This window comes from Nipponia nippon, unplaced genomic scaffold (assembly GCF_047370975.1).
Source record: "Nipponia nippon isolate SJK-2023a ecotype South Korea unplaced genomic scaffold, ASM4737097v1 scaffold_9, whole genome shotgun sequence".
NCBI classification, from domain to species: domain Eukaryota; kingdom Metazoa; phylum Chordata; class Aves; order Pelecaniformes; family Threskiornithidae; genus Nipponia; species Nipponia nippon.
In genome coordinates, this window is record NW_028262413.1 from 16,564,049 (window position 1) to 16,584,792 (window position 20,744).

The 20,744-nt window shown below is 36.5% G+C and overlaps 1 protein-coding gene across 5 annotated transcripts in view; it reads right to left on the reverse strand.

The window, feature by feature from the left end:
- The window catches only part of CACNA1D (calcium voltage-gated channel subunit alpha1 D), a 212,219-nt gene that overhangs the window by 79,839 nt on the left and 111,636 nt on the right, over positions 1–20,744 (reverse strand). For all 5 annotated transcript variants that reach the window (XM_087743000.1, XM_087742999.1, XM_087742997.1 and 2 more), the window contains exons 10-19: positions 14,306–14,393; positions 13,559–13,585; positions 7,182–7,342; positions 6,366–6,591; positions 6,014–6,221; positions 3,894–4,014; positions 2,723–2,837; positions 1,937–2,006; positions 1,242–1,311; positions 288–432 (exon numbers count right to left, since the gene is read on the reverse strand). In XM_087743000.1, coding sequence (XP_087599126.1) covers positions 288–432; positions 1,242–1,311; positions 1,937–2,006; positions 2,723–2,837; positions 3,894–4,014; positions 6,014–6,221; positions 6,366–6,591; positions 7,182–7,342; positions 13,559–13,585; positions 14,306–14,393 — 1,231 coding nt within the window. The remainder of the gene's footprint in view (positions 1–287; positions 433–1,241; positions 1,312–1,936; positions 2,007–2,722; positions 2,838–3,893; positions 4,015–6,013; positions 6,222–6,365; positions 6,592–7,181; positions 7,343–13,558; positions 13,586–14,305; positions 14,394–20,744) is intronic.

The window sequence follows — 20,744 nt, forward strand, 5'->3', positions numbered from 1 at the left end:
CTAACATACTAAATAGCTAATATACATGAAAGGGTATGTTTCAGACATGTGCAGACTTGACAGACTATATGTACAAAATGCTATTATCTTCAACAGTGGGAAGCAAATTAATATATTTATGAAATTCTTTTCATTTACCAAGTCATTCAGAAAATTTTAGGAGAGACACCAATCTCTCTCCTGTTGAAGATGCTGGAGTTCTATTCCTGACCTCACTGGAAGGAGGCCTGGTCCTTCACTGCTCAACCTTGATGGACTAAAACAGTATTTTTCAAAATTATATTTACGGATTGGTGCTGCTGAAAATGAAGAAGGCACTCCCTTCAGGGATCGGTGTTATCTTCTCCTTCATATTTAGTTCTGATATTCTACGGGGACGTGGGCCTGCTGGTACCTCTGGTTCATCCTCCTCATCTTCTTCATCTTCACCTACTTTAAATTAAACACTTTTTTACTATAAAATAAAAAACACTGAGGTTTTGTTCACAACACTAGAAAAGCATGGCTTATATTAAAATATATATGGCTTACAGGAAATACATATTTATAGCATGGCTTTAAAAAACTATGAATCAATATATGAACATGCATATAGTTATCATGAGCTCACATGCATGTTTATGTGCATATATGGGTGTGCACGTAAGTGCCCTGAGTGCACTAATAGGCTTTACTGGCCCTGATCAGCCTTATTTGGGGTCTCCACTCACAGCCCCTGCACATGGGCTCTGGAGTCCCACTTAAGCTCAGCCCCTGACTGTCAGGCCACCCCTGAGCTGTGCTGTAGGGGTGCGGAGCTCTGTGCTCTGGTTGAGTACTGAGTGCTCAAAAGGTAGGACAGATTTCTGTAATAAGCATCCAGACAATCAGACAGAACTGATTTTTAGATAAGTATGCTCACTGGACTGGAAGAAGCTAAGAGAAAAGTGATCGAACATCATCAGCCCTGGAATGTCCTTTTTTGCCAAATGTTTCAGAAAAGTTTAGAATTTGCTCTCACATCCAGATAGTATTATGACAGCAGTCTTCAGGCTCACAGTATTAACTCTCATATGCTGTTTGTATTGTCTAGGAAGCTGCAGGAAAAGATAATACTTAGCAGTTTACGGGCCTATTTATCCACTGATAACAGAGCACAACTTCACCGACTTCAAAGGAATTGACTCTGTGTTCAGCAACAGCAAGTTTAGGATATTTTAGCAAACTCAAACGTGTGTGTCTTCTGGCTCGTATTCACATACCTGGTACATCACAGGGTGGATAGGGATCTTTATCTTCATCCTCTCCTTCTCCATATTCAGCAATTGTCACCTACAGCCATGAAAGGGATGCACAAGAAGAAAAATAAATATAGCTTGGAGTATAAAGTTCAACAGAAAGCAAACCAAATAAGCCTCTGAAGTCAGGGACGTGATTCTTATGCTTAGTCTCAAGTTTTCTGAAACAGGGTAACTCTGAGAAGAGAGGAGAGCTGACAGTTTAATACACATCTTTAAAAGATGATTGTTCTATAGTATCCACATTCTTCTGGCTATGTAGATCACAATTAGAATATAACAATCAGGTTTTGGTAAAAATTACCAAGAATGTTTGAACATTCTACTAAGAGTTTATCATTCACTAATCTCTTCCATTGGATTTATCATGCAAAATACCTACAGGGATCCTAAAATGATGTCAATTTTTTCTAACTTTAACTATTCCATGGCTCTAAGAGTTTCTCTTCTCAGGATATCCTGAAACCAACAGATTTTCTGGGTTAAGAGATTCTGTGAGGATGCAAAGCATCAGAACGAAGTTTCCTTTGGCTAGAAAAAAATGTAGGGATGATGCGTTCATAAAAGAGATTGTACAATACACAGTAGTCTTGAAAAGTACTCCTAGCAAAATTAGTAAAGCTGCTTCTTAGAGAAGACACAGTTTTTAGAATAAACACCTTACTATCCTTGGGCTTCTTTTGGTCACCTTCTGACTTCTCACTTTTTTTATTTTCCAGACTCTCTTTTCTACAAAACAACACAACAACAATTACAAAGCACATCATGTAAAGACAGAAGATTTTAAGTTAACTATACCCATTCTATGAAAAGTTAAGAGAGCATACCTAAAACCATATAGTAAAATATTTTAAATTATTTGCACAGCTGCAGGTGTCAGAGCAATAAAATCTATTGCGTGTGAATGCAATGATCCATTTAAAAGATTATCATTTTGAATATAATTCCAGTAGCTAATCCCTAAAAAATTCAATGCATGATCATTACTCCTTTCTAGAGGGATAAACTGTGCCCTTGGACTCATACAAACAACTTCAATTGACTTCAGTAGGCCTGCACTGATTTCAAAGAAGATTTTCTTCTTGTCTATATAAGGCTCAGAGAACTGATTCCACAGGGAGTTGTGCACTGGCAACAACAGATACATTCTTGTTCTAATTGCGCCATAAATCCTACCATTGCAATGTTTACATATCAGTTGGCTTATCACTAAGTCCTTAATGTCATTATGTCCCGTTTTCCCAATTACTACCCAACTTTTATCTAAAATCATACTAATTGGGCTTTATTTCAATGTCTAGGTAAACCTTTCATTTTTTTCTTGAGTCCAATAAATTTTGAAGATGGTAAAGACATTTATATAAAGTAAAGAAAATCCTTACGAAAGAATTCAGTATACTCCTCATCCCCTCTCCTGCTTATTCAACATGCCCATGCTATTTTACCTCGCATTCTTTTTCCTTTCCTTTTCTTCAGCTTCTTCTTTCTGAGCTGTATTTAGACTTTCAGCATCTGCCAAGTTATCCACAGCAATGGCCAAGAAGACATTTAGCAAGATATCTATTTCAAATCATTTTAAGGACATTATGCCTTACTATACTTGTTTGGTTTATTATCAGCATAAACACTGACAACTTGAGAGATATAAAACACATGTTCCCAACCTACGGTGTAGAGATGTGTGATGCTGGAGTGTAGTGCAAATGACACTCATTTAATGGACTAGATTAACACTGGGTGTAAAATAAGAAGAGATCCATTAGGGTCACTGATTTTAAAATAGCAGAATACTCGACTTATTTTTTAAACAAATGGAATTCAGCTTTATGCTAGCCTGAGCAAGTTTCAAGTATGAAACACTGTCTATTAAAAGTGAAGACTGTTCAGGCATTTTGAAAAATTCATTTTTATAATGCACTATCTTCTGTGTCTACAACAACCTCTATCATCTTCTGTATTTCAGTCCATATCAGTTAAGTACAAATAGTGATACAAGTACTGTATAGTACAAAAAATATAATGTTTTTGCCCTTTTACCACCTCCTGATCTTTTAAGAACTTCTGAGAATGACACTAGTTTCTGCTGCTACATGGGGCCAAGGAAGTTTTTCCAGAACACTGAAGGCAGGGAAGGGGAATGCTCCAGCAGACTTAATCCTAACTGACTCAGCATTTCTCCGTGCAGATTTCTCTCATCTGGTCCCTGCACTATATAGTGGATCACTGGCTCCACTGTCGGTGTGTGTCAGAATTAACAGGGCGATATCAAGCGTCAAAAGGATGAATAGGAAATTAGATCAGACTACATCCACGCATTTTCAGAGGGAGAGATGTCAAATAGAGACAAGCAGGTAGAGTAAGGCTGTTTTCCCACTGAAGGAAGAAAGAAAAAATTCTCTGCTTTCTGCCATTGTGGTGGCTCAAGATGGACTTGGAGTTCACTGGAATCTCATTCATTAGGGAATGGGTGTACAAAGAAAAGTCTACTTAAAGGACTTAGCCCATGCAGAAAGTGTTTGCATGTCCATTGCAATTTACTCCGTCCTAGAGAAACTTTGCATATGTCCCTGGCACACAGCCCCATTTGGAGATGTTTCCAGTGACTGCAAAGGATACAGTTACCACAGATGAAGAGGATAATGAAATATATACAGACTATCATGCCTGACGATGATGGGCCACCATATGCCATTATGCCATCATACATAACAGCATTCCAGTCTTCACCTGTTAGAATCTAAGAAGCAGATACATTATTAGTAACTCAACATCAAAAAGAGCAATATATAATAGATATATAGAGAAATGTGTTTCCTCTGACCACAATACACAATAAGGCTAACCTTCTGTATACATAAAGCAATACCATAATCTTTTCATGCATTGTTTTAAAATTTCCATTTAAATAAGCATCTCCTGAAAGCTTGGGTTTAACTCTATCGGCTTTTATTTTATTTTATTTTATTTTATTTTATTTTATTTTATTTTATTTTATTTTATCTTATTTTATTCTATTCTATTTTATTTTATTTTATTTTATGCTATGCATTTACATCACTGAACTTCAAAGGCAAAAATAATAAAAATAAAAGCCTATAATTTTATTGCTTTTGGCATGCAAAAGTAAGAGCCCCAATTTTTAGTAATGCCACATGTGTAGTAATGCCTGCAAATATTCATCACTCTTGAAAATCAAGTTAGTATATGTTTTAAGGTTCTCTTTTTTTTAAATAGTGGCCACAAATTTTTTCTAGTGTATGCCATTTGTTAGTTCTGCAAATTGGTCTACCCAATTTCAGTTTAACAGGGACTGGCCACCTTATCATAAATTATATAATAGATGTACCACACACACATACACTACTACTATAGCTTTTGAAATAGTAGCTATTTTAAACTGAATGGAGTTCAATGCTGCGGGAGAATTACATGATTTTCTTATTGGCTATTGCTTCCCATAATTTCACGTAAGTCTAGAACAATTTTACAGAAATCTGTTGATTAGTCAAAAGGACAGTTTACAACGATGCAACTCCACTTTTTCTGTACTATGACAAAAATTCTGAGCATTACAATGCAGGTTATAGGGCCACTTTATATATTTCTAAGTAACATCTTAAAAATTACCAGTTCTATCCCGAGAAAACATGTAATACTGCCTCTGCTTCCAAGTAATTACATGGTTGTTGAAGAAAACTATATGCATGCCAATTTCTGAAATTGATTTTTGGAGAGTTAAACTTTTCAAGCTGATTTTCGTAGTTGTTGAGCACCTAACAGGTTGGTTGCTCCTAAGTGTATTCTGAAACTGAAGGAAGCCTCATTCCTTTGAAAATGAGGCAGCCCAAAATCTGAATAAAATCTAACTCAGCTGAGTTTGAAAGTACAGCCTTAATTTTTTGAAGGGGCAATGTTGGTCAAATGTGGACACTTCTCCTCTTAAGGAAATTTCTTATTAAGATTTCCTTATATTAAAATTACAGGGAAGGATTTTTTGCTTGCTCTGGGCCGTCACCAGATGAAACCAAAGACATAGGAAGTTGACATAAAGTTGAGTCTTGCAATGTCAACTTTAAACACTCGCCTACAATGTCTGAAACCAAATGTTGTGGTAATGTGCAAAGCTGAATGTGAAAATGGCTAGAAAGATGAAAACAATTAGCCTAATTCCAGTACCCAAATGGGGAAAAATGAAAAGGATCATAAAATAGTGGAAAGTAAACTCTAAGTATAGCCCTATCTTTTCACAAGTAACAGACAAGTTGCTTTAAAATTTTAATAAACCTGACAGTGCCTCTTTAAAGAAATTCATACTTTTTTTTATATTGTAAGTGATATGACCCATATGCAAATACGCACTCTTACAATGCTTCTCATTTTTTCCTGCTTGGGAATAGCTGAACTTTTATACAGCTAATGAAGTTAAAGAAAATAATTTGATTAAAATAAAAATAACATTCCACCTCTTTTTCTAGTCAGGTATTTGATGGACAAAGGAGATTTAATTTTGTGAAGTAATATGACAGCTATGTTGCATAGATAGATCAAGTAAGACATGAAACAAATGGTATAAATGGTGCAGAGTTACCAGAGTACTGAATTGAATGAGCAGAATGCTACTTAAAGTAAACTGAATAAATAGTATTCGTGATTTTATTTTCAGGCAACATGATCTCTTAAACAGTTTTGTTGATCATCAAAGGTAAAATGTTTCATACGGGATGAAAGAAAGTTACCTGGAATACAGTTAAAAGAGCTTGTGGAAAATTATCGAAGGTGCTCCGTTTTGTTTGAGTTTCATCAAAATTAAATTTGCCTCCAAACAGCTGCATTCCAAGCAACGAGAAGATTATGATGAAGAGGAAAAGCAGAAGCAACAGTGAAGCAATGGACTTCATTGAGTTTAACAAGGATGCTACCAAGTTGCTCAGGGATGCCCAGTGCCTACAAATTAAAATGCGTGTGTTAACACACACCAAAAAAACCCCAAACAAAACAGTAAAAGAGCAGCGCATGATGAAGTATTACGAAAGAATTGCTGATCACCCTTCAGCTATCCCTAAAGTTAGCAGTATTAGTTAATCTTACCTTGTTACTTTAAAAATACGCAGGAGACGAACACAGCGAAACACTGAAATTCCAAGGGGTGACATAATTTCCAACTCCACCAAAATGGTTTCAACAATGCCACCACAAACAACGAAGCAATCAAAGCGGTTAAAAAGAGAAACAAAATAAGCCTGTAGGCCCAAGCTGTACATCTTTACTAACATTTCACAGGTGAATAAAGCCAGAAGAACTTTATTTGCGATATCTGGAACAAAATATTAAAAACAAAAGAAAAGACATTCCTGAATTGTCTCATAGATTCCATTTTTATTTTAACATATTAGTACTATACTTTCTATACTAGTTTGAAGCCTTTTGCTTAGGAAGGAAGTACTGTTTTTTTATGTTGGACTGTATTTGTTGCCTAAGTGGCAAAAGTTACACAAGGATGTAAAGCTTCCTGCCACTTATAAACTATTCATCTTTTCAATCCGTTGTGCAGTTCATGGCTGCTCAACTCACAGCTTGAGTCCACACTGTAAATTAAGCAACACAGCCCACAGCATGTTCTGCTGTGCCAGTTACCATTTCTTTCCTCATCTTTCAAGCACGGTTTAACAAAAAAAGTACAGGTATTTACAACTTGGTGTTGTCAGGTTTTTGCTGGTATGCCATTAAGCTGTATTACAGTTGTGGAAATCAAATACATTCAGTCATTTCTTGTATCTGCCTGTGGCTGGGCTGAATACCCTTCAGGACAGCAAACAACAAAAAAATGGCAAAGTACAAAAGTAGGCACTGATAAGAATGCAAGTATCCATAGCCAAAAACAGGACAAATAATTTTTGATTGTACCTTGGATCTGGGTCAGCCAGTCAGGTTGATTATAATGCTCCGATGAGATAGTTAATGTGTTCAGAAAGACCAAGACAATAACAAGCCAATAAAATGTGACAGATTTTACTGCAGCTCTACATTTTCTTCGATTAAATCGATTCCAGCGACGCCAGCGTCGACTGAAAGTTCAAATAAAACATATTTATTATTATGACAGAAAACACATATGAACTTAAGGAGGATTTCTTCTGTGTGGAAAACATAGTGCAAGTATGTATGCATGAGCGGTGTATTTTCAGAAATGTGTGCGCAATACTTAGTTGTGTAAACTATTACCAGATGCAGATTAGGGAGTGCTAATTTGTTATTCCTTTTTTAGATTTCATTATAGATTTTTAAATGTAAACCGCAACTTTTGGAGCCTCTAATTGCCTGTGACATCATTAGATTTAGCTGCATTTAATATTTCATTGAGTAACAAGATATATCTGTCTTCCCAGGCCCCATACACTTAATAGCAGTAAAGAAAAGCCAGGAGAAGCAACTTAGAATTCAAATAACATTTAGTCTGAAAACGCAGGCTTTGAGTTAAACCACAGGCAAAATTCTGGCAGGATGTTGAGGTCAACTTTTAGAAATCTACCCTATAATGTTAGAAATCTCAGCCAGCAACTTCTAGAAATTTCTACCGACGTGCCTTGAAATTGTGTCAGTGGGCAAATGTTTGTGAAATGAGTAAGAGTGACAATCAAGGACAAGCGAACAGGCCCTATCTAGATATGAGCTGGATTCACAAGTGAGGGTATTAGCTTAGCTTTGGACTCATAAAACTAGATTGAATGTCTCTGCTTCACTTCTGGGAACTTTAGTAAACCAGTAAGTCTCCCTGGGTTGCATTTCCATTTGTGAAACAGGAAGAAAATATATTGCTGGGTCATAGGAAGAGAAGGATTAGGAAGCACTTGATATTACCTAAAAGGAGGCATATAAAATTCACACACCCAGAACTACAACCGTGGATTCAGATAATGAATTTCAGGAACCGACAACTGCTTCATCCAAAATTCAAGGCACAGAGCAGGCTCAGACCCCAATGGAAGCTTAACCTAACTTAAAAATAGCAAAGAACTGAGAAGAGTGTGCATGTATAAGCTTCTTTCTCTACAGTTTCACTGTCAAGCCAGTCTAGCATAAATCTGTTGTAATGGAAAGGGGTGGTCTGCTCTCCTTGTTCTGCTATCTCCTTTCCCTTTTGCAAAAACTAGCCCTAATGATGTGAGGCAGACCTGAAAACTGACTGGTGGAAACCAATTTCTTTTTTTTCTGGGTTGATTTTAGCCGGTCAGTTGTCTGATCCAATTCATTGCATTGCCACATCACAGAACGAGCGGGAAGAATGAGTGGCTGAGACAGAGGAAAGGCACTGCAGCCCTTTTGGCAGTACCACAAACATGGAACTATGGCTTCTGAAAATTGTTACAAATAACTAGGTGAATTTCTTAATGCTTTCAGTGTCTGAATTAGCAGGTATTGTATTTAGTATGTATAAAATCAGAAACGCTTTAAATCTGTCACAGAAAATAGCACCAATATGCAATAACAACACCATAAAAACAACTGAACTTAGCATTGCATTCAAGCATTGAGTTCTCCTTACGCACCTTAAATTTGTACTTGTAGTAATGGAAATTCATATTGGTTTCAGACATCAGTACAAAGATGTTTCAAGCCTTTGCAGTATTCTAACCATATTAAGGAAAAATATCCTGTCCTGACCTAAAGTAACACAGTATTCAAGAACATTTTTATCTTGCCAGTCCCCTGCTAAATAGCACTATGTCCATGGCCATCATCAGGATGGTTCACTCCCTGGGTAGGTAAAACAGCCTTTTTTTACACTTACAGAACACCCTATCATTGAAGTAAATGAGACAAGAGTCTTATGAGACAAGAATAATATTGTTTGGATATCTCTACTCATAGAAGCCAAAAACAGTCTCCAAGTGAATAACTCATAGCTCTCTGAAGCCAATGGGGCTTTTTTTTCCCCCCAAAGGTCTGTGGAATCAGTGACAAAACAGTGGTACACGTATGAAAATGCTGCCGAAGGGTGTGCAACAGCACCTACATGTAGACGTATATGAATAATATAAGCATATGTAAAAAGCCTACAGAAATAAAGCAAAAATTCAAAAAGGAGAATAGGAGTAATTTTCTACCTTCATTAGATGGTACAAGTAAAGAAATAAATAGTGAGAAGCACACTGAAATAGATGGCCTGTTGTGCCAGGAAAACCTGCAGCTATATAAAATAGGAAAACGAATTACACTATTTTCACTTAACAGTTTTCTATATTTTAGTAACTGCCCCTCCTAGTTTTAACCAAATAGCATAATTTTTTTCTGGAAGAATGAAATGTACCCTTTTATTTTGAAGAGAAATTCCATTTTCATGAATTTGCAATGATAAAATATTGCTTTCATGAAATTATCAAGCATTTTTCACAAAATATAGCAGCTGAATAAATATTAAAATCACAGAGGACACCTATAGTTGGCATAGTTTGTTACAACAAACTAAATTATTCACTGGTTTTGTTCTCATTAAATAATTTATCATTTTTTCTTCATAACTATTTATGAGCAAATCATTATTGTTACAAATGTGTTTCCAATTTCACTTTCATTCACTCGGGTATTTGAGTTTGGCCCTTTAGGCCTGTCTTAAATTTGAATCCACACATGGGAAATCCAGCTTTGCATTGAGTCTGACTGAACTCAGTTTCAGACAGTCATGCAGAATCTATGAAGTTTAGTTTATTTACTTGCTATTCATGTGTGTTTGTGTATTGCTACTAGACCTACGCAAAGATAGGAACATTCATTCAGATTATTTTCTAACAGCAGCCTTTCATTATAACATGGTATTTTCCTGAACTGGACTTTCTGTTTAGAAACACATGCATAATCCCTGCATCTGCAAAACTGGTATGCCTCACGTTTTCACCAGTAAGTTCAGGGAGAAGTAAATATTAATGCCCACGATGATTTCTTCTGTAATTGTGGGTGCTAACATCTGTGCAGAGACCCTAAACTTCACTACTCTTATTTATAAAATATGAGACAGAAGAATTGCACCAGAGCACTCATTCATTATGAAAAAATAGACGCCTTTGAGATTATTTTGCCATTCCTCATTTTTGTAGCTACAGGATTCAGGGCATAGTACCAGCTTTTTAGCATGACTTGATGGTTAATGTGATCATATAATCATACTGACAAATGAGGAAGTGAATTCTTTAAGAGAGATCTTCACAGAGGACAACGTGCACAAATCTCTTCAACTAGCAGATCCCCATCTTCCTCTAATCATAGCTCTGTTGCTTCCATGTGAGGAGAAAAAACAGCTGTTCTAGTACCAAAACATTTCAAATTCCACCTGGAAGATTACAAATATGCAGCACAGATCATATTTACCCATATATATCCTAGCATAATCTGTGGCTGATATATACCTTCACTTAATAAACTGGCAGATAATTGCCATATATAGGATATAATTCTCTCAACCAAGTACCGATCTGACTGTATAGAAACATATTTCCATGGATTAATTTCTGTTTTCACTTGTGGTACAGCAGGTAGGCTAGCTTGCAATAAAAAGCATTTTGATAAGCTATGTCCCAATTTACTTTGCCCTGAAACACAGTGTACTGCCATTGCAGAATAACATTCCTGAAGCTGGACTGAGGATGACGCCAGAAGAGTGGGAATTAGACCAAGATTTAACATTTGGTTTAGAATGTGCTAGGACATCCCTGACAGCTGAACACATAATCTAGGGCTTTGCTGCAGAACTGAGAGTTTCTGTATTTTAGGTAAACAAGAGCTTTTTAGAAACTTGTGATTCCAATGAAAAACACCAAAATTACATTCTTGTGACTATCAGAAAAATGGATTTTGTAAATATAAGATGTTGGGTATCCAGAAGCAATGGGATGAGGACTGTGAGTCTGCAGATCCTTGTACAGATAGAAGAGCAGATACACTCTGTTCTCAGCGGCATTGCAAAGCCAGCAGCTCTTCAAAGTGCTTTGACTCTCTGATAACAGAGGTTGTCAGCTGTTTTTAGGCATCCGGGACATGGCGCAAGCCACATCTGTTTGGAAGACAATGGCACAACTATAATTTTGATCTCTGTTGCCTCAATACTACTCCTCACATGGATTCATTACGTTAAAAGGGATAGATCTTTCTACAGTGCTACAAGTAAAGACGTGAAACTTGAAGGGGGAATTCCCATTACCAAATTCAGCTTAAAAACTTTCAGTATGGCTGAAGATCTCAAGCAGCTGTAGACCCCTGCAGCACTTCCAAATGAGAGACACCAACGTCCCACTGCCAATTGCCACAACTTCTGTGAACAGATGCAGCAATACATGTATGAATCAAAGATCATGTAAAGATCTGATCAAAGAGATCATGTAAAAGACATTTAGGACAGTGACAGAATCTAGACAGCTGGAGATACTTTGGTGACTTTCTGGCTTGCAAATAAGTATTCTTTCAAACTGATGTGTTGATTATGAACAATGATTGTAGAGATGGATGGCACTGACTGCTTCTTACTCACTGCTTGGACTATTAAAAACATCAGGTTTGGGTAGAAATTTTCCTTTCTCAAAGATGACGTAGCAGCTTTCATTTAACAGAGCTTCTGGAGTTCTCTTTTTCCTTAAAATGTGAATAATGGGCACAGTTCAGAACATAGGCATTACTTTGCTTTCTCTGTAATGCTTCTATGAGTGCTCACTGTGCAAACAGACCAAACTTGGAGAATGTAGTATAATAGCAGTGCATTGCACTGCCTGGTATTTGAAGTTTCATATGACCACTTCATATTCAAGTTTCTCCTTTAAAACCAGCATGAGAAGGCTTCATAGCAATAAAGAATATGCTATAAGGTTGATTGGAGACAATCTCATCATTCAAAATAATCACGCTTGTTTGGGATTCTCAGCTAATGAAATACTAAACAAATTGTTCCATTTGTTCTACTGTTATGGTAACGGGAAGGAACGGCAAGAGAAATTACAGACCATTAGCACACTGAATCGCTTCTCTTTATTAAGCTAAAAGCAGTCTTCTCTCTCATAATTCTCATGAAGGGTTAAGCTCAAAGGTCCACATGGACATTACTGGCCCATTCAGTTGGTGTAGCTAAGGCCAGTTTCCGTAGCAGAAGGCATACAAGAAATGATACAGCTTTTATAACTAATGATGAAACGTCTAAAAAGTTAGTTGTGTATTCACTACCATCCTAAATGGCCAGATCTCCATTGGCCACAATCTTCAGCAGAGTGAGGCACATTTATATGCTGTCACCAGTTTGCTGGCTGAAAGGGATGACAAAATAAAGCTTGATCATAGCGTCACATGAAAAAACGCTCAGTGTAGAAAAGCACCAGTGAACTGTTGCCTGGGAACTCTTCTTCAAAAAAGAAAGACGACTATTCAGAAGGAACACAAGTCCACTCCAACTGCTTGCAACTGGTCAGCGCTGGTAGGTCATTAGAGCTATTAAGGCTAGTAGAATAAACCTGGATATGCTATTCCTCTCCACTGTTGCAAGGAGAATACACTGCTGTCACCAATGAATTACTTGCTATATATCCAATACTGAAATCAGTTTTACTAGGGTCAAAAAATTTGAATGATTCCAGATGTTGCCAGAACTGCTGATGCCAGATGTTGCCAAATCTTCTTGATTGTCCTTTTTTTTTCACTGAAAATTTTCTGTGAAAAATACTTATTCTGTGGGTTGTCTGCAACTGTAGGAGTGTCTTCGTCCTTCGTGACTCACTAAGTCTATCACTTGATTACTTACCTTAAATCACATAGCTATTTTTTTTGTTCCTTCATGGAGCAACCTAACCTTTTTAAAGAGAAAGAGGTATCTCCTCTGTGTTTGCGATTATCCTATAAGTAGGATATCCTAAATATGTATCCTATAAGACTGGAAAATAAAATCAAAATAAAGAAACCTATTGGTTTTGTACTTGTACATCCAGCGTCTACTATATCAGGACTATTAATTCTTAATTTTGCTTATAACACTTCCCTTCTGCAATCTTACTTGAAAATAGAAGCTCATATTCCCAAATGCTCCTAGTAAGTGAAAAGAGAGCCACAAATATCAGCAAAGTAAATCAGGGAGTTTGATTTCCAAGAGTGTTCATGGATACTTTACTTTTGTATTCACCAGTAACTGTTAGGAAGAATTTTCACAGAGTAAAATTTAAAGTACAGTAAATAAAGAATAATTATATGAGATGATCATGATGTGTTAATAGTCACAAGGAAAAAGAGTGATGAAGAGAACGGAAAATACTGACCTGAACTTGGATTTTGAGATAGCTTGACTAGAAGAAAAGGAAAACACATTTTTAAGAATGTGGAAAAAATAATTAACACAAATTTGTTCTCTTTAGAATTTTGCAAATTAATACACTGGAATTACATATACATAAACCCAAGCTTTTAACAAAATGCATCATGAATTCTGACATTCTATTGTCTGTTATTTATTTTCTGAAATACCATTCGTAAAGCTTTACAAATTTTCTAAGTGAAAGAAAGGAAATCTCCTTTAAAACTGAGTAAATAAACTGCTCATGTAGAAGCTGCATGGAAGTCATGAAAATCTGTGCAAATAAATAGCAAATACCATGGGATACAGAAATACTTCCATACATTCAGTTATTGCCTAAAAAATACATGTTCTCCAGATCATGCACAATTTAACAGAAAATGCTTCTTTTTACACGTCATAGGGGACTTCTGTTATTTTCTTATTGTTTTGGACAATAACTATATTTTATAAAAGCTTTCAGGAAAACATCACTCCACTAGAAGTTTAGTTTAATTGTTTTATATCTTCTTAACTCGAGAATTTTAGGAGTGCTCTAATGCTGTAATAATTTGTCTAATATTAAACTACTGAAAGGAAAAAAAACCCCCAGTGTCATACATAGCTTGACTATTTGAAAGCAGTTTTGGCTAAATAAACAGTGAGGAAAGAATGATTCTTTTAAATTTTGAGATTATAAGGGTGGGTACTTGAAAACAGTCCATGTACTCACCATAAACTCCCACAGCACGCTGGGTTCTCTCCTTCCCCACTGACATTCTCTGTGTTCACTGACTCAGTTTCACTGGTGGGCATGCTTGCTGTTAGGAGACAGAAATTACTTTAGATTGATAGCCAAGCAAGGCATTATACAGAACGTCATCTCTTGTTCTATTGCAAGAATGCCTCCACTTTTGCAGCTCTAACGAGAGCTTGGAAGATCTGAGGAACAGCAGATGAAGTTAGACACTTCATCAGTCCTCCTTTTATAACAAAAGGAAGCACACAGAATTCCAGAGTGTATCGTAGCTTTTTTTTGTTTCTTTCCAATGATTCACATAACTGTTGAAGATGCACTACAGAATACAATGTAGAGGAGTTTTGTAACAAAGAGCATGCTGCCCCTGGTAAAGAAATAAACCTGAGCTAGACTTTGTCACCTTTCATTTTAATAAGTGTTCTGTTAACACTTTGGAGGTGCTTACCAGTTTAGGTGTTGCTAACATGCTTGCTAATTCCAAGAAACGCCATCAAAGTTCTTCTGAAAATAGGAACTATCACACTCTGATCATACTGACACTCTATGCTTTTACTTCCATTATGAATTACCAAGGCAAGACGCTAGAAAGTAACTGTGCCTGCAAATACTATATGAGCAGACAGGAAGGAGCACTGGGAATGGCAGAATACAAAGGATGATGAGAGTTACTACTAATAAAAAGGGCATTATTACATTTGTTACACAGTGAATTACTGTGCATATAGTGATCATTATGGAATAGTTAGCAATTGTAGCTAATGGTTTTTTAAACAAAACTCATTTGCAGATTGGTCAACACCAATTATCTTCAAATCAGCTGAAATATAGAGGGAGGACAACATATGTCAAAAGGCATTAGGAAATGATGAACAGCCAAAGTTCTGAGTACTTCCTAGGGGAGAACACTACTTCCATGTCTGCAAAGCAAGCATGAAAGGAAAACCTCAGGAACAAGCAAAGATGAAAATTAACATTGTTGGTTTATACAGTAGAAATACCATATAAAGTAGCAAAAAACAAGAGAGGTGGAAGATGCACTGAAATTACTGTAGAACAGCAAGAACAAAAGAAAACCAGAGTATCTTAAAGGTATTCTGTGTTTCTTTTGTTCTTGCTGGTCTACAGTAATTTCAGTACCTTCTGCAGTTTTGATGGTTTGCTTATTTGGTTTTTTTGTTTGTTTTGTTTTGTTGGAGAGGGTTTAAGCCAATATCTGTGGACTGAGAGTACTGAAGGCAGAAGGGCTACCTACAATGCCTATTTCTGTTAGGGATGTCTCACTATTTTGGTAGCCTAAAGGAGGCTTAAAGCAGGCTTAATTACACACATCTTAATATAGTGAGACTCAAGAATCAGGCCCTGAATTTTCTGATTTGTCTACAGATCAGGTACAAAATGAGAACTGTTAGTTTCTCTGCACAGCCTCTATATTGCCTCAACACTGACATAGAGATACATGGAAGTGGTAAATGGTAGTTTGGTTTCCATGCCCACCAATTCCACCCAAGTAGAGAGTGACAGGTCTATGCAGGCTAGATGCTCAGCTACTATTTGCAACAGCTGAGAATCTGTCCCCATAAATGTAAGTCACCATTACATGAAATGTTAAACACAGAGTTGGCATAACAAAGAAAGATCCAAAATGTCCATGCAGGTGTTTGAATGAAACTTCAGGCACTTCAGGCACTAAGCACAGCAAAACCTTCTTTCACAAGGTTCTTCTGTTTTGATGATTCTTTTAAAATATTACTGTAATTGCTTTATACATGAAAAACCCCTGGTTAGCACCTGCAAGTGCCTCAATTCTAATACCATGCTTTTCTTTACAAATCGATTTTAAAAAATTAATATTGCTAGTCTTGTGTTAACTTCACGGCTTACAGTCATAGAGTTCAAAAGAAATTTCATTCAAAAGTAAAGCAAACAATCTTTGATGATATCCAAATTCAAGTATTAAAATTTTAAAGGGTTTAAGAAAAAAAAAATTTACAAAACTATTTCAGACATTGTCTCAGACCTTCAGACCTAATAGCTTTTCTTTAAAAATGCCAGGGTCTTTTGCAATAAATGCAAGGAGTTTCCCTGTCTGGTTAATAACTGAAATGGTTGTCTTGTGCTGGGTGACTTGCATGCTATTAGGCAACACAACATTATAGCCACTTAATGATGAACATTTTAGCACTTGTGATGGGCAACTCCAAAATATGAGTGCAGAAGTCTTGTTTCACACACTAAGAGCTGCCAGGAAAACAGAGCTAGGCCCACTTTTGCAAGTATTACATATGCAATGTGTCTCACACTTGTGTTTCAAATTTATCAACCCCTCCCTGATCTAAAAGCAGCACCTAGAATCCAATTCCTCATAAAGTGTCACTCAGTGTCACACAAATACTATTTGTTCTAATACATGCCAAATAATTTTTAAAAGAGTAAGGTAACATAATTTTAATTTTTAAGTCTATCCTGACTTGATGCGTTAACCCACATAAAGAAATACCAGCCCTTTTTGAATATGACTGCATGAAGAAAAACAAAATACCAAAGGAAAAAAAAAATAATCTTTGTCCCTATTGAAGCCAGTGTCAGTTCTGCGAATAATTACATACAGTCAGAATGTTACTCTCTATTTCAGACAGGGCTATTGCTCTAGCTCTATTAGTGACTTGCAGGTGCTGTGTTACAAAAATGGAAGAGGAAAAAAAGAACCATAGACAGTTCAGTTTACATTAGAAACTCAGCTATCATTACACTGTAATTTATATGTATGCCAAAAGAAAAACTTGACAGAAGTAGTGAGAAAGGCACCATGTGGAAGTCTCGCTCCAGCAATGCTAGCAAGTCATTAAATCTTTACCCAGAAGATAACAGCAACAGCACTGCATGACCACATCCACTCTCGCTAATGCAAGCAACCTGGCAAGCCTTGAAAGGACTCAATTTCATGATCACAGCTTTTTTAAGGGCGGTGTTAATTGGGCAAAGTACAGCACACAGAATGAACTTTTGAAAGACCGTCTGATCTCAGGAAGGCCAGCTTTGATAAGACTCAAAGGAAGATACCAAATTTTCTCTATTCTTTATTCACCTTTTGCCCTTATTTTACTGGTATTCTTCTGGAAAGATTTATCTAGACTTCTAGATAGTATCATCTCTCTTCAATTATGGTAACTGGTTTCAAACGAAAGAATGCTTGCATTAGGCAATATAAACAACCCATATAGCATGCAGCTTAATAGTTTCCTGAGTATACAGAAAACAGGTCAAATATATCAACTACCACATTTTATTTCTGCAGATAAAAAAATAGATTGTTTTTCTCATGTTATAATGTTCACTATTTACTCTAAACAGTTTTCAGATTTTGGAGCAGGGATTTCAAACTACACTCCAGGATATAACCTAACTAATGCATAGCTCAGAGCAAGTCAGTGTCCATCAGCATTGATATGTCCTGGCCAGATGGAGTCAGAAGAAATAAATTCCATAATCCTGCTATATGACAATTTAGTGTCACTGTAGAATCCAGAAGCAGACTACATTATACCCTGAATTATTGAACTGTGGTGGCAAGTATTATTGTTGGAAATGTTTTCCTCTAGAAAGTATGTAATTAATATTTTAATCTGGTTCAACTTCAGCTATGCATTTTTGATCCACAGGCTGATCTCATTTCCACACTGATGCACCTTGGGTAGCTTTCTGGTTACACGTGCTGAAGGAAAAGAGCTGCAGAAGCGCACTGATCTGCAGAGCTAGTCAGATAACCAGTAATAGCTACTGGAGAGAATCTTACAATTATTAAAAAGGTGCTATACTGGCAAAATTTTAGATCAACCTTGCAAAATGGTCATCTTCTGTCTGCTAGTAACATCCAACCAATTCCATGAGCTCCAAAATTCTCCTAATTCTTTCTTAAATCAGTACATGGATTTTCTGAATCCTTTACACCAAATCTTTGAGGTAGTCAAAAAGGAGAACAGAACAAACAAACAAAAAGTCACAAAAGAGGCAACATTATCATTGCAAATTCATCACAAATTTTCCTAAGTCTGCTGTGTGATCAGGAAACACATCAGAAAGAAGTGGTACTATCTACTCTGACTGTGAAGCTCCTCGGGGTAAATTCAGTTTAAGGAGGGACCGCCTGGAAGATGTTCTACATTATACTGTAGTGAGGTATCTGTTTTTATAGTGTAGATTTAATGTTGATACTACCAACAATCATTCTTATAGGCTCTCTCTTTTTATAGGCAGCCCATGGAAACTCAAGATAAGGTTGAATGGTTGCATAGCAGTGGAAGGAGAGCGAAATAATCAGTCCTCATTACAGAAGCATCACTGAACCAACCATTTCTAGCTGAAGGATGACACTATGAATCTTGGGAATGCTGTATACTCTACAGATTTGGTGCTTTTAATAGAAATAGAGGTACAGGTAATACAAAGAAAAATATTTAGGGTGGGATTTCTAATCCACTGTTAGTCTAAGTCTGAGCTGCTCAGATCAGCATAATAGTCTCACAAATACAGAAAGAAATAGACTTAGGCCACCAATTTGTACTTTGGAAAAATCCTACTCATAAGAGGTATACCTGCCCTTCAAGACACAGATGAAACTGTAAGTCAGTGCACGCATGCTTAAGAATGCGTTTGACTAGCAAGGTCAGGTAGTAGAAGCGAGACAGCATTTGCAGCTGGTAGATGACAGCAAGTTTCCAGACAGTTCCATGCTGATTCATGACTGACATCAGAACCTGAACCTGCTAGTTTAAGGGCTATGTTGAAACACATATCCAAAGTAAGACTGCAACCACTGTCTTATAGCAATTTTTATAGAAAAATTATTCCAGTCTGTAAAGCTGTGCGAGCTATTAGACAATATATGTAACAGTTACACAAATAATTTCAAGCAGACTCAGTATTTGTAAAAAATCAGTCCATCGGGTCCTAGCAATGTCTGACTTAATATTCTGCATTCTCTAAAGTAACTGGATCAGATTTGTCAGCCTCAGTCTGAGCCACAATAGTGATTCTTAGGACAGTAAGGATGTCAGTTGCTCCAGTAATTTTGTTGTAGGTAGGATTAAAACTAGATCTCCTTTTACTACAATTGTGATTATGTCAAATCAATACGTTTGCCAGTATTAAAAGAGTGCAGATTTGAAAATAACTATCATACTTTAAAACCCCTGTCTGTCTCCATTGTGGGTGGGAGAGGAATTGAATAAAACACAAATTACAGAAACAAAACCACCAGTAACAAGACGAGATCCAGTAAAAGTTTGTTATGTTTTGTTAGATTCTACGTTAAAAGTATTATAAATAAATAGTAATTATTATCATCATACTGTTCTAAGCTTACACTATGATCCATTATAAAGCTTGTAAAATACTTTGATTAATTTCTTCACACCTGAATTTAAAATACACTTTTTTTATCTGGTTTACCTGATTTTGGAAAAAGAAAACCTATGCTTCCACAAGAACAGTCACAGACAAAGACACCTCAGTGGAAAGCTAAACGGATTAAAGACTATGCTTTAGGAAGGTAGAGCACTGCAGCACCAGTCTATTTCAGACATGCACTTAAAACAGCAGAACTGCATGCATGAGTGTCTACATGCTAAAGATGTATATGCCTTTGTTACAGAAAATGCATACATTATGCGCTTTCAAAAGATAACACATCAAATGCAGCACAGGCACAAAAGAAAGTTCAACTGCAAATCAGAACATGTTTTACCATGTTTATTGGAAGAACGGCCAAAGCAACTAAGTCTGCTTTTCTTCTTTTCTTCCATTAAGTCAGCCAATGTAACCCCTTCGTGTTAAGTACATGTAATCCCAGCATTTACACAGTAGATGGCAGCAGTTGCAACGCAAAAAATAAAAACGTGTCCATATACAACACAAGCAATGTTAGGCAAAACAAATTGAAATTACCGGCAGCATAACTAATCAGAGCTAAATCCCTCACCTCTCACTAATTTTCGTATTTTGAGCTAAATTCCCAACACTTTGAAGTCATTGGAAGTTTTTCATTGACTTCAGGGTAACTAGCTATTGGTTCATAATAAAGACTTAATGACTTTTACTAAAGGCATATTTACAATTCTAGTAGTTAAAAGGTATTCCGTTATTCAACAGCACTGAATACCTGCCCACTATCAGCAACAGAGATGTACAAGTACACGGGGTTCATATATAAATGACTTAATGACTGCTCTGGTTAGAAATTTTTAAATGCTGGGGTTGCAGGAACCTAAACTACATTTTTAAAGGATTATGTAAGAAGCTATTAATCACTGATTTAACTGCCTTTGAAATCTGTACCTTTTCCTGCCACAGAGAGATCTTCTGTATCCTGAGCCCAGAGCTCTTCCACATCATTGAAGAGCATTATGGTGATCTT